At 35.3% G+C, this 15400-nt stretch overlaps 1 protein-coding gene across 1 annotated transcript; it reads left to right on the forward strand.

Annotated features, from left to right (window-relative positions):
• The first annotated feature begins 7301 nt into the window (after positions 1 to 7301).
• Positions 7302 to 14156, forward strand: LOC110464396. The gene is made up of 3 exons (XM_021519591.1): positions 7302 to 7455; positions 8881 to 11219; positions 11910 to 14156. The coding sequence occupies exons 2-3, from the start codon at positions 8916 to 8918 to the stop codon at positions 13521 to 13523; spliced, it is 3918 nt and encodes a 1305-aa protein (XP_021375266.1). The 5' UTR covers positions 7302 to 7455; positions 8881 to 8915; the 3' UTR covers positions 13524 to 14156.
• The last annotated feature ends 1244 nt before the right edge of the window (positions 14157 to 15400 follow it).

Here is a 15400-nt window from a genome sequence, read left to right on the forward strand (position 1 = left end):
TGGGGCATTGGGGGGGGGGGGGGGGGGGGGGGATGGATGTGAGGGCCTGGCAAGTCGGCCTAAGAAATGTTAACCTTTGTCTAATCTTTGCGTTCTTCAACATACGTTGTATAACAACATTTTTAGGAATGGTAACACTGGATAGGTTAATTACTATTTGCGACAAGTTCAAATGATTTTCTTGCAGAGTAAAGCAATTGACCCTATACTTTAGTTGAAGGTCAGATCACTCTCCTCTTGTGAATTTCGTATTCAAAGTCATATTGAAATAAACTATCAATACTAATCGAGACGGATGCAAAAGGGGAATGTATAGGCCATCATATATTATAGATTAAATAAGTCATCAATATTGAAAAGTGCAGAATCATCTTCATTTTCCCATTGAAGTGATTAAAAAATGGCATATTTTAAGATTATCCAACACCGTTTGTTTCGTGTTTTCTTTTAGTCAGGACAATTAGCATTTAGCGAAAAATGACCGCCATTTTGTTGAAAGGTATAGTCGTTTAGTCTACGTGTCTGGTACCAGTGGCGATGTATTTAGTACCATTTGTGTCGCAGCCAAAGCAGTAAACAGACACCATGGACCGTACAGAGCTGAACATAAAAGTTAACACGGAGATGTTTAGAATAAAAAGCCAACCTGAGTAAACGTTTACTCAATAAACCATGAAAGGGAACGCACTGATACATATATATATATACATGTTAATATTTTATAATCTCACGTGATGATTTGCAGGTAACGAATGAACACATTTAAAGGTGAACAACTTAACGATGTTCAGTGTAGTTTAGAAGAGCTAGAGCAATTAAGGCTTTAATATTACCTGCGGTTCCGTAATGTTCGCTCACATCCGATAATGTCCACACCACTGATAGAGCGACATAGCTTGCAAAATCGAAAAAAATTCAACCCGGCAACTAAGAATATTGAACTAATTTTCCCGCGTAAGAAACTAAAAAATATAATAATAATAAAAACAAAACAAATTTGGTTCAAGCGTGTAACGAATGAAATAAACGAACTAACCCGGGTTAGGGAATCACATTTTTGACCCCATATTTGTTAGCAACACAATTAAGTTCTTGAAGTTTCTGTTATCCCTTTTAAAAACCAAATACGCTATCATTTTGCTTTTCAATTTTCAAACGCGAAATGTAGGTATGTAATAGTGCTAATTATAAGCATTTCAACAAATCGAATACAAATATTCAGTGGCAGGAACGAAAAGGGAATAGTTCAATAAATGACGCTTTGTTTAGAATGTCACTTTCAATCTAAATCTGGCACTTTGTTCAGGTATGAACGCTCCCTATTACATCTTTTACAACGTGCATTTCCTGAGAGTAAAGGTCAGCAGGAATTTAGATTTCGAGGAAAATCACAAAATAAATCATTTATTTCTAACAAATTATTGACAAATACGCAGTTTTAAAGGGCCAATTTAGTGATGTAAGTATTTTTGATTACCTGACCAAATCAAGTCGACACTGAATATATATATCTCCTAACGAAAGTTTACGTAGTTGATAATCACATATTGACCTAAAGCCAACGTCAAGTGTGGTCAGTTTCATTTTTTGGGAAAGCCGGTGATAAATATCCGGGCCTTTCAGTGAGAAGTAAACATTTACAGCACTACGCTATCGACCGATAACGACAGTGTCAGTTATAAGTCTGAGTTCACACATAACTCATTCTTGAATTTACACAATACATCGTTAGTAAGAATTATAAATATCATAAGATATTTATGATATTTATGTTCACATTTGGATTTGAATAAGAACAACAGGTTCAATTAGAGCATGCATGCACTGGGAGGGTGCCACAGGGAGAATTTCAAACCGCAGAAAGTACGATATCAGTAGCTTTAAACATAAAATAGATCACTCATGTATAAAGATGTTTCAGATGCTGTTAGAAGATGATTTTAATTCAAAATAGATGCATATACTTATATTCAGAGAGGCTAGCCGACAAAAGTGAGAGGTTACCTTCTCTCCCCGTCTGGAAAGGTATTTTTTGTTAGCTAGACATTCACCGACAGCTGCCGCTAAAACCTACAGCTGTACAGTTAAGGATATCTCCATTACTGGTTAAAAACGTCAAGAAAACATTGTTTGTTGTCAATTTCTCGACATGAATTGTTCATAGGGAGTATCAAACTATAAAATCATGAAGAGTTTTGTGATAAAGTTATACAAAAAAACCTAACTTCACTAAATTGTCCCTTTAAAACATAAATACCATAAGATATCCAGCACAGCTATCCCGTTTACCGTCTTGAATGTTTTTCAGTGAACATGATATGTCCAAGGTGATCTAAACTCTTGCTTAATACAATTTATTTGATACAATACCCACTTAAGTTACAGTAGTTGTACGGTGGTCTATGATCAGGAAACCCCTCAGATAAATGAAAAAACGACATTCTACATTAAAACGTTAAATAATACATATATACATATATTATATACGCCTCATTTCAATTCAGTCCTCGATCCTTTAATGAATATAGTCTCGGAAATGAGGAAACCAAAACCAACCTTGGATAGACACGGTATAAATAACACAAGTTCTTTTTGCATTGTACTCTGTTTAAAGAGCAAACCCGACTCTTCCATTTCGAGCTAAGATAAAGTCGCATTTCGTCACGTTTATTCCTTGTATTTGACGCAAGCAATGAAGAACAAAACGTATCTAAAAGCTGGAAATAAATGTAGTTATCGATGATACATAGTATGCTTGTCTTTTCTGGTTCTTGTATTGCCATGTCAACATCCGGCCTGGCTGTTGTCGATTGCTCTGTAAAGAAATAATACATCTTTTTTCGTATATGTACACTAGTACGCTTAAAGACCCATATTTTAACGCGCTGACTATCACTATGAGCAAAGAAAAGGCCGATAAACATTCTAATGCGTGTAATAATGTATAAACAACTTAAAACTGAAAGCTAATATTGTTTATCATTGCACTACTCACTGATTGGCTCTCCTTATAAACATTAATGAGAATTGCACGAACTATCTATGCAGGAGAATAAGACCTGTGATGAGCAGGTATCAATCACGAGAAATATGAAGTTTCGCCCTTATTATGTTTTCTCTAAAACACAATGAGAGGGCGTCGAAACCATGTACGTGTTTCATGTATGCTATAAGAACATATGGCATTAATAAAAGATATACCGTTGAATAAATACTGTATAAAGGATGAACGTTTGTTGAAGATGCTTTCTCGCTGTTTTAAAAAACAAAATCATGATTCAAACGAAACTGAACTTTATTGGTTAATTACCACAAACATATTCTATATCAATAACGATAGATTCAAATATTGGCGCAGTGGATAGCGCATTCGCCTTTAACACCTGCTCCCACTGCATTGTATCGCAAAAGGCGACTAATGCGTTGAACCCCCTGCAGAATTAGGGAACTGCTTCTGTGCCCTCTATTTGGGGACACGAAAGCGACAAAAATATAGCAACATTGCAACATTTGGGATCTTAATCTTTCTTCCTTTATTTACCTTTTATTTATTAGCGCCTTGTCTTGGCAAAACCTCGCTTCTGGCTTTAATGTTGAGCGTTCGCCCAGGCGTGGAAGGCAATATGTTCTGTTACCAGTCCGGGACATACCAAAGTCCTTAAAAAGTGCATTTGTTTTTTCCTGCTTAACGTTCAGCATTTATGGTAATGGCAACATGTGGTTCACCCGTTGTCAGTATAAGGAGGCAAGTACATCAACATATCCTGTCTCCTGCACTCATACACACATGCACGCATACACAACACACATTGGACACGTCCTTAATGACCTTAGCTGTTAATAGGACGTTTAACAAAAAAACAAAAACAAAAAAACACCAGAAGACGGGGTTTATTTACCCTATCAGACGTGAAAAGGTATAGGGTCATCTGCCCGACCTCGTAGGGTTTCCCCGTGTCTCCGGTTTCTTCAAACATTAAGACCCCTGACTGTTTCAATCCGGGCAAACATGAATAAAATAAACTGAAGAAATTTGTTTCAAAATATTGTTGTGTGAAATAAAGATAGTTTATATTATGTTAAAATACTGTTTGTGGTTGTACATTGACGGTACAAGCATGTCGAGACATAAGCTGACAACCCTCATATTTAAGATAGACCCGTCCGTTACCATACAAAATACAAAACTTAACGTGGTATTGTTGGTGACCATAGCCATTCGGGATGGGAATTCAATACGTTAGGGTTACTTCTTTTATAAGACCTATACCGTTCCAATGAAATAGACCAGATTTTATTTTTTTAAACAAGGATCGTATATCAATGCATGCAATAAAAACAGAAAGTACCGTGGGCTATCTTTGACTTTTGTAAATGTTCATATTGTATAGCTACATTAGCCTCCGTAGACTAAAAAGGAAAAGGGAGTTCATTCAGGTGGAAAATGTCGACAACATAATTCTTTTTTTTATTTTCATAATGTGTGTGCCGTGCGATGATAACATTAACTAATTACTTTGCCGTTCGGTACACAGATGTTTTGCAGTGTAAACAGTATCACCTGTTGCCAATTTCCTGCTACGGAGGCGATACCAAGGGAGAAATGAGACCCGAGGCGTTAAAGAGGGTTGCAGGTAACGAGGAGTGTAGAAGGGGTTAACCTGATACAGAGGTGGTGACGACACGTACTTTTGATTAATATATGGGTTCGCTCTAGAACCGTGGTGGTATCAGAGTAACGAATTATTTTGTCATAATAAAGAAGTTATAAGCCTGTTATTAATGGGGGTTTTCTCACACACTTTACAGATATGTTCGCAATAAGCTAGGGGAAAATATATCTATCTAAAACATGCAACTAGAATGTAACCCTTTTTTTCTAAAAAAAGGAGGAGAAACTATCCTTGTGCAACACTGTATGTGCCATTTATGACGCACGTAGCATTTGGATCAACATTACAATTGTTAGGAATACTGTGCTTTTATTACATTAAAAGAGTATGGGAGAAAATTAATCAGCTTCTCCAATGTGATTAAGCAATTCATAGATTATATAGTTAATCTTAATAAGGAGGTGGTAAAGAGTGGTCTTTTAAAGTCTCATTTCGTATAACATTTGCTTGCCGACCTTAGAAATGGATTAACTGATAGCAGACTTTGGCATTTACGTCTAGACACATGTATGGACCATCATCAATCGAATACTCTTTAACAATCGAAGCGCAAAGTACAAAGGGGGAATTACAACCTTTACGTTATTTGGATAACTTAATACCGTATGTATATTGGGAAAACAATCGTACACTGAAAATATTAATATTGATTGATAAGGGTTATCAGAATGTCTGATCTGCACTCTGTTATACGAGTGCTGTACAACCAAATGTTGTGTTACACATAGTTGTTGTTACTCCTCCGTCTCATCCTAGTCCACTTCCGTGTCGTCTTCGTCGTACGTCTTTGTCCACCTCCGCGTCCTCCTGGTCATCGTAGTCCACTTCCGCGTCCTCCTCGTCGTCTTTCTCGACCTCCGCGTCCTCTTCGTCATTCGAGCCAACCTCCTCCTCCTAAACAACTTCCGCGTCCTCCTCGTCTCCCGAGTCCACTTCCGCGTCCTCCTTGTCGTCGTCGTCCTCGTCCTCCTTATCGTCATCCTTCAAGTCCAATCCGCGTCCTCCTCCGAAGAGTCCAATCCGCGTCCTCCTCCTCCTATTCGTCTTTATAAACAACTTCCAAGTCCTCCTCGTCCTTCGACATTTGAAATTGTGTGTTTCCACATAACCGATGTAAACACAGCAACCATTGCGATACCTTCATCATTCTAAATGATTTCAATAAGCTCTTATTGAAAAATTCTCCAAATAATTAACAGAAAACATTTTAAAAAATTGTCCCTTATGAACCTCTAGACATGTATTGCCTCCGGATCCGACATCGGATCGTATCATAAAAACGAGAGTTATTTGAAACATTAGTTCACATGACAGACAATTATATATTACCACTAAGTTTCATCGTTAGTATGATGGATTTGCACCAGGTAATAATGACATGAACGATGGACTCAACATTATCATATGCATATTTTTCATTTTTCTATACAAACATGATTATTATATTGTAAGTATTGGTACATATAACGATATACGGTATTGAAACTCGTGAGATCTTGAGAAGATGATATCAGGTAAATAAAGTTATAAGATAAACAACTGTGTTTGTGTGTTTCTAGGATTGAAAACGTCAGGTTACCTACTGGACACAAAACAGGATACCACTTACACATTTACGTATCCAGGTGATAAAAAAGACAAACATAACTGGAATTGAGGCGACAACAACACTGAAAGAAACCACCATTAACCAACACGGAAACAATAGGAGTGAAAACTGGCACTCTAAAAATTTTAGCGTATCAGGCACAATAGCGTGACCCCGAAAGCTCAATGTGATTCAGCCTCATTTTGAATATCCCTTACGCCACCATTTCACGGCAGAAAGACCAAGTTCTGAAGAAAACGCACAAATACGTTACGTTTCTTTCGGTGATTGTAGCTGATATGAATACAAATTGGGATAACCCTACCGTAAAACCGTATTTGCGATAGTGTAATCACGGTATACCGCCTCAAATATCAAAATGCTTAGGTTCATCCCCTAATAAAGTAAATTTCCCCTTTTCTACAGTTAATGTCACAAAAACTAATTATACTTTTTTAACTTCATTACCTGTATTACGATTCATTAACTAGGTTTGTTCAAGAATTGTTTTTTTTTATATATGGGTTTATGTAGTAACACAATAGAGAATATACAAACATAGCTGTTACATAGCCCCTGGCGAATGTTACCTGTTTACCGCCTCATGTACCATCTCATTAACAGGCGTTCATCAATCTTAAATCACACGTGGTCTTGTAGGCAAGTTGGGAAAAATGGACTAGAAATGTCCCATCTTTCAAATGTTTAGCTCGTTATGCGTTGTGTGTAATTTTACAAAAGTATACTTTTGTTGTTTATCAAATCACAATGTTGTTTACTATAGTGATGGTTAAAATAATCTTACATGCGTTTTTTATGTCTCATTGATTAAATTGTAGACACTTTAATATATGAGGATTAGACCAATACTTTACTTTGTGCAAGAACAGGAAGAAAATCAACAGGAACGGAGAAGACATCAACGTGTCGGAATCCTATACGAAAACCCATGTGCTCAAGAAGAGTAAGCGTTCCAGTGACTAACCAGAGTTATGATGTTCAGTGTTTATTCAATACCACTTCTACATACCATAGACCTTAAAGGAGCAAAGAAATGCTGGAAACAGTTTGGATTTTCCCGCATCCTCTGTCTTAGCCAGTGTAGGAGGCGTGTAGTGTATTACTAAGTTGCAGACGACAGTAAGGCAGAGTTGTGTCCTATGCTCCTCGCCAACACAGTCTTACTTACTCACGGTAAGTACCATTCGTACCTTTAATCAATGAAATATTTGTAACATTGTACCGTTATATTCATGAATTGGCGTAGTATATCATTATACCATTAAAGATTCTATAATAGGATGATGTTGGGTTTTTTAAAAACACAATTTAAATTTCAACGTCAGATATATCAGTCCACTTACTTTTTACTTTATACAATCGATCATAGTTTTGCTGTAGTGAACTCTGATTGGTGCGAATCCATTTTCAACCATTGTTATCGTGTTTTTATATCAGTTTCGTTTATATCTTCATTTAATGTTTACGGTTTGCATACGCATATCACTTTAACATAAAAACACAAACGTGTATCCAATTAAATTAATATCTTTATCCTAACTAAATAATCTAATGAAGAAATCAGCAAACTTTTTAAAAAACAAAAACCATTACAAGAAATAAGAGGTAATATACTCGACTGTGTAAACATGTGTATTTTTGTTAATTTTGTTTCCAAATATTTCAAATTCTATAATGCCACATAATAATAATTCTAGGTTGTAAGTTATTTTGATTGAGCCAATGTATATATAGCTAATGAAATGTGAGTTATAGTGCTTGTCATACAGGTGTGGGCCATGCCGCTGTCATGGGGTTCAGAAATACTATACTGATGACCTGTTAACCGCGTACTATATATGGCACGTGGAATCCAGGAAAAACAGGAACGTCATTGTGACGTTATAAACATGTATAACTCACTGTATAAATACAGCAAAATAATCATCAATCAGTTTGCTAACTTATTGTTATGTTCGGAAAAATTAATATATCATGAGGCGTTATAAGATCCTAGATCAATCTCTCCACATATTGTCACATAGTAAAGGCTTTTGAGTAGCCAGTAACAAACAATCATTACATTTATCGTGTATCGTATCAATAATAAACAAAAATACCCAACGTACTGATATTTAAACCTGAACGAGTCTGTTTGAAAACTGCTTTGTTTGGGTTTTTGAATTACTACTTCACTATTTTATGAAAAAAGTCAATTACATGTTTCACAGTATGAAATCCACAGTTTATATATAAAACAGCATTATAATGTATGTAGATATACAGCATTATAATGTATGTAGAGAAACATCATTATAATGTATGTAGATATACAACACGTCATGTGAATTATATTTCCCTTCCAATTCAACTGTTAGACCTCCTATTATGTTGCTGTGACTTACAAACAAAAAGCATTGCCTATTAACTAGTTGTGCTTCCGAAAGCTATGATTATGAGTTATCGATCACGTATATCTAATTATTACTACTACTATAATGTGTTTTAAACTCAACAGCATGAATATATAAACAAAACAATGATACATTTTACTCATTGTATTTTGTCATTCTCTAGATTTGATTTTATAATAATCTTATTCTTTTTTTTTCGCTACAGGATAAAATAGAATTGCGAGCTATCTAAAGATCAAGATGGCGTGTAAAGAAATACAGATTGTACTTTACATTTTAATAGCAGGTAATATCATCCTCCCTTCGCAAACGTTTCCGAATGAAACAGGTCAGTTACCTCTCCACATTCGGGAATCTTCTTCAAGACTGATTTACAATCTGACACATTTAATATATGAATATTATTTAGTGTGTGGTCCTCAATATATCTGTGACAAACAACATTACAGCTTCATTACTGAATTCGAAAGTAACATTAAAACAGACATATGTCCCGAATGTCAATGCGACAAACACTGTATTATACGTAGAGATTGCTGTCCGGATGTTATGTTTTCAATGCCTGAAGACGAATGTGTAACTACCTCGCTCACTCACGACAGCTTCAACAGGAAGTCAAATCACTACGTCGTTGTAGAATGCCACGACAATTCTTCAAAAGAACTCAAAGAAAAGTGTACAATGAACTACACGGATATTGAGTCATTACAGTTTCCGCCCGTCACATCAGCGAAATATACTTTTTCGTTCCGTAATAAGTTTTGTGCTGAATGCAATGGAATTTACAATTACACAGAGTGGAAAATTGATGTGTCGTGCTTCGATTTTGTTGATTTGAATTTCTTGTCGTCTTATGACGCTTTATTCAATACCGCTAAGTCTAAGGACTGCCAATTGGAGTACAAAACAGACCCACGTGACATGCATAAATGTCATGGGACATTCTTGCGCCCTACTGGTTTATTTGAACCTTTGGAACGATGGTGCAATGTTACAGGCACATGGGCATACTATGATCGTGATATCGAATCAGCATGTTCGAATAACTACAAACTTAGTTATAAAAACCACCGAAATATATTTTGCTTTATTTGTAATCCCCCTGACTATTTTGTCGAAGATGAGTTAATAGATACGTGTAATGAGTCCGGAATATGGTCTCCATACGATGTGTCCATAGAAAGAGGATGTAACAGACTCGACTGGACTCCAAACACTCAGCCTTACAAGAACATTTTCTGCTTTCTTTGTAACAGGAACAACACAAACCCTAATCAATATTTTGATGTGACTAGTTCCATGGTAGAGGGGACAAGTAGATATTACACCTATTATGTTACTCTCTCGGGGTATAATCTGGACTTTTATCACTCTGTCTTGGAAAAATCGAAGACGAGAATGTACTTGAGTCAAATTCATGAACCAATGTCACTGCTTCAGAAAGCGTGGAATACCACTAAACTTGTGTCCTATCATTATGCCATTGATGGTGTAAGTTCTTACTGTGAGGATAAGTACTCGGTCTATGAGAAAATGGATTGTTCATGTGATATGAAAACATGTCTGTTTCGCGAAAGACCTCCCTTTTGTTGTTTCGATATATTATTGAAGGCCCCTACAGCTTGTTTCAATGATTTTCTGGTAGAGTCGTCTTTAGTGGAACAACAAGAATCGAAACCATATGGAGCAGTGAACCAATGCCGACAACAAGAAATAGGTAGTTTTATCGACGAATCCCAATTGCGATGTGGAATTTCCACGGATGACATATTTGGTACCCTTCCGGTGACACATGGAAATTCAATTTACAAGAATTTTGATTGTATGTGGTGTCATTTAAACTCGTTTGAGATGGAACAAAAAGCCTACATGCCTTGGCATGTTCAGATAGAATGTGGATCTGAAATTAACGCACGCTTCCATGTTATGTTAAATGATTTGATTAAGACTGCAAAAAGCATGGACTGCGCTGTGCGTATCTTTCCGAGGGACAGAAACAAGGAAAATGTCCAAATGAGTCAGACGTATTGTGAAAGTAGTCCTGTACTCATTGAAAAGTGTAATGTGACTGGAGTATGGATGGAGTTGGACCCGGATATACAATCAGCCTGTGAAAGTTGGGGTAAATTTCTTCCTCCTTTCCGCCATCGCTATAAAAATGTATTCTGTTTTTTGTGTAATAACCCTTCGTCATTACCCAAAAACGATTCCATTAACAAGTGTTCGGTACCAAGCGAAGACCAATATTATGGAGAAAGCATCATTGAGTTATGCAACAATTTACCTATGGTTCCTGGATTTCAACAATACAAGAATGTTTTCTGTTCACTCTGTTCTAACATAAACATGACAATTATGCCACCATTTTTATGGCGTCCTCGTTTATCAAGCGCCTTTGATTTTGATCCTCCCAAACAGCCGAGAGTACAGCCATCGTTACGAGATATGTTTTCGCCCAGAGTCCGTGGACCTCAATTAGCCGTAGAAGCCGAAATACAGATTCTGACATTTGCCAACGACGAGGAAATATACAACACTCTTAATGTACGTATAAAGCGTTCATCCCTTTGAAATGTGTTTTAAAATACCAGCTTTAATTTACCTGGCCAATGAAAAGAATATCTTTTATGCAAACTGTCCTTCATATGAAATCGCTTTTTTCAAATGTTAATCATAATATTTAGATGCTATTTATAACATTTTGTTACCTAACTATCATTTTTTTAATAAGAATGGCGCCCGGGTGCCGAATAAAAAAAAAAAAAAAAAAAATTATATACACTATTTGATATTGTTGTTATATTATATCAAATCCACAATCATAATCATGGGGAAATGTTGATAGCGGAAAATCAATAAGAAAATCGTTTCTTGTGATAAAATCGTATTTGTAATAACATATTGTCCAATTGAATAAGTAAAAAGTAGAATACAAATTGGCATTTATTTAAAAACATAGTAGACTAACAGTGTTAAAATAAAAAATAACGTATACTTAACAAAAGGTTGTCTTCCACTAAGTTATCAGACTTAAAAACAATGCAGCCAAAAACGAAGACACAAGCAGTATGCCCAAATTATTTTGATGTGGAAACAAATTGTGACGTATTAAAATATAGCATGTTGTCAGTGTTTTGTAGTAATATTTTATAAATACAGCTTGTTATAATATCAACGTTTTGTAGATTTTACATTATAACAAGAGTGATGCATTATACTTTTACTTTTTTGCAGAATAAGACACGTCGGCTGACGTGCTATCCAGGCAAAGTGCTCACAAATAAGACGTGTAAACCCTTGCTGAAAAGAACAAATAACCTCCGATATACGGTGGCTGTTTCTTTGGAAGGGAACGTCACTTTAACAATGTCATCACAGAATCTGCTGGAGATGATGATGAGAAATATCAAAGATAACATATCGCGAAACGTCGGACGTGTCTCTTTTGATTCGTTTCATATAATGGTGAATATGAAGTGTGATCATGTGATTTCAAACGACACTGAGGGATTGAAATTTACGGTGCATACAACATTTCTCATATCAGATGATGTTGATAGACTTTTTACAGAACAGACGTTACTTAACTTGACGAATAATAATTACGTTTTTGAAAATGTCGCTCTGCAATCCTCTGTGACGTCTGAAGCATTTATGCTACCAACACTTGTGAATGCAATCAGTTTTATGAACCATTGTTACAGTAAAACAATACGCGAAACTGCCTTCAGTCTTCACAATAACTATCAGACGTCACTGGTGTCTCCACTTTTACTCTGCCGTCAGGTGGAACTAGAGGAGGATGAATTTGATGTGGATGAATCAACTTTAGAAATGTCAGTGTCGAAATCAACAAGGAAACTTTACCAAGATCAATTTTTGTTGATAGATAACAAAGTTCGAATTTGTCTCAATGATTTTCGAAATATATTTAACGGCTCTTTTGTGACTGGTTTTGGTGAGCCACCGTTGCATGGTGCTCTTAAAATCACAACGCTAGTTTGTAACGTCATATCCCTCGTATGTCTCTTCTTAACATTCATAACTTACTGCGTATTTCCTGCCATGCGCTCATTACCAGGAATGAACAACATGAGTTTGGTATTTGCAATGTTCTTTGCCCAACTGCTTTTCCAGTGTGGTTTTTATATAACATCTGCACCTACATTATGCATAGTGTTTGGTGTTTTAATCCACATATTTTGGCTATCTACATTTGGTTGCATGAACGTTTGTTCGTTTCATATGTATAGTGTTTTCGCTGGTGATATGATGGCAGGAAGACTATCAGCATGGAACTGGAAGAGGAGGATTTCACTGTATATCTTATATTCGTATGGATTATCGGCAGCCATAGTTTTCATCAATATCATCGTTGTTTATCTCACATCTCATGACAATAACATCGGTTACGGTGAAACACGATGTTTTATCAGTAATAATGTCTCGTTTTATCTTACATTTCTTGCGCCAGTGTTAATCATTTGCTTCAGTAACGTTTATTTTTTCATAAAAACAGCTATACAAATAAAGAATTCACCAAAAGTGGATAGCACCAAGGAAAGACGGAATCAGTATGTCATCTACGTGAAACTATTTTCTGTAACTGGAATAACGTGGATCTTACTGGTTGTCGATACATTGTTTCCTGTGTCGGTTTTTAGTTTCCTGGTGACAATAGCCACCGCGTGTCAAGGATTATTTGTTTTAGCCAGTTTTGTTTTAAACAGGAGAGTTTTCAGTTATTACACTGTCTTAGTCTTTGGCAAAAAGCAGAGATATACAACATCTTCGAATTCTCAGCCAGGAAACACTCAATCAACTACTGCAAATTCCAGTTCGCTATGATTTCGAATTAATGATGATTTGACAATGATTTGTGTTTGTATGGAGTTGCTATCAATTACAAACATGAGAAAAATATTAATGTCTTGTGGAATGTTGAGATGTGTATATATGTAGGTCATTTAAGTGATATATCACAATCACAAATAAATGATACCTATTTTAAATTGCATCGATCAAGCATAGTAGTAATAATATAAGTTATATTTTAAAGCGTTGTCATTACTACAATTATTACTTTATTGTTGGTTATACACATTTATACAATTACCATGTTTCCATCGTGTAATCAAATCATATAAGGCTATCACTGTTCAAAGTAAAAAAGGGTTTTGATATATTTTTGATAAAGCATAATGTAGCAATCAAATCAAATGATCTGGAAAACATAAACAACTTCCCGGAAACTGCATATGCTGGCATTAAAAACAATTGTGTAGAACACTACAGTCCTTAACTTTTGAAACATTAATAATTTACGCGTAAGAAACATTGACATCATCACATTAACTTCAGAAATTATATCTAACTATCAACTTCTATGTTGTAAGTTTTCATTTCCTCCAGTTTTTCAATACTTCCTTTGTCGACGAATGTTTCTTTTCAGTTCACTTTCTTTTTCTTTTCAATTTTTTCCCCCCAGCTTTTTACCAAAATATGTATCAAAGCACTTTTATTTAATTCCTTTATGTGTTTCATTTTATTCTTTTGTTATTTCTTTTTATCAGATACCATCTGTTTTGGTTTCATTTATTTTCAACCCTGATAGCCTTTCAATTTTTTCTATGACTTTATATTGTGCTTGCTATATTGTTATGTTTTCTAAATATGTATGATTTGTTACCTTTGCCACTGGCAATTCTACTGAAATAACTTATATAATACATTAAAAGGACACCCTTGACGTACTCCACGTAATATTTCATTATGCTCATTTATCTCAAAATAATATACACTCACAACTCCGTTGTTCCTTGAAATCATTATTTTTCCGCATTTGTTGTATGTTAAAACTAATAAAACCGTTTTTGATATGTATCTATTTTGGTCTGTGTGAATCATTATTTGGAAAGATATGTCAGTGTTTGTCTTAAAAGTGTATGATGTAATTTTGTAGTCATTGATCAGGGATATCGGTCACAAGATTTTTGAAATGGCTTTCTTTTTGAAAGTTATAGAGTAAAGCATCTTTTGGATTCTTGCTAAGTTAAAGTTCCTGATTATGATTGATTTCATTTATAAACTCTGTTACGAAATTTCTTGTATCAACCAAGAGTTCAACCTTAATTCCATTTGTTTCCGGTGTTTTGCTTCGTTTCATTATTTTAAATGCCTCTCAACGCTGTTTTATAGTTTTGCAGTTTTCATCACCATTGTTTACTGTTGACCTTCGCTCATTGATTTATGCTGAACAACATGAACATGCATGTTTGCTTCTTCATTAGTATTTTTAAATGTTTCTAGGTTTTCATAGATGTCTTTTATTGTTTGAAAAAAGTGTATGTGCCTCTCTCGTTGAATTTCTATGATCATTTGTTTTTTCATCAATTACATTTTATCCTGCCTTTTTCCAATTCCAATATATACTTGTTTGCCCTCTCCTGTCCACATATTTCGCAATCCGTCTTGATCCCCTTCAGTTTGTTTCCCTTAAATGCTAAAGCATTTCAGTTTGCTTCCCTTATACATTGTATACTAACGCATTTCATTTTGATCCCTTATACATTGTATACTAAAGCATTTCAGTGTTTTTCCGTTATACATTGTACACTAAAGCATTTATTTTGTTTCCCTTCTACATTGAATACTAAAGCATTTCAGTTTGTTTCCCTTATACATTGTATACTAAAGCATTTCAGTTTGCTCCCTTTATACATTGT

Source organism: Mizuhopecten yessoensis, unplaced genomic scaffold (genome assembly GCF_002113885.1).
Source record: "Mizuhopecten yessoensis strain PY_sf001 unplaced genomic scaffold, ASM211388v2 scaffold10987, whole genome shotgun sequence".
Classification (NCBI taxonomy): domain Eukaryota; kingdom Metazoa; phylum Mollusca; class Bivalvia; order Pectinida; family Pectinidae; genus Mizuhopecten; species Mizuhopecten yessoensis.

What these genes read in the sequence shown, in the direction of transcription:
- LOC110464396 (XM_021519591.1), top strand. Translation starts at nt 8,916, where the DNA reads ATGGCGTGTAAAGAAATACAGATTGTACTTTACATTTTAATAGCAGGT. An exon ending in AAATATACAACACTCTTAAT is followed by an intron (nt 11,220 to 11,909) that starts GTACGTATAAAG and finishes ACTTTTTTGCAG; the next exon opens with AATAAGACACGTCGGCTGAC.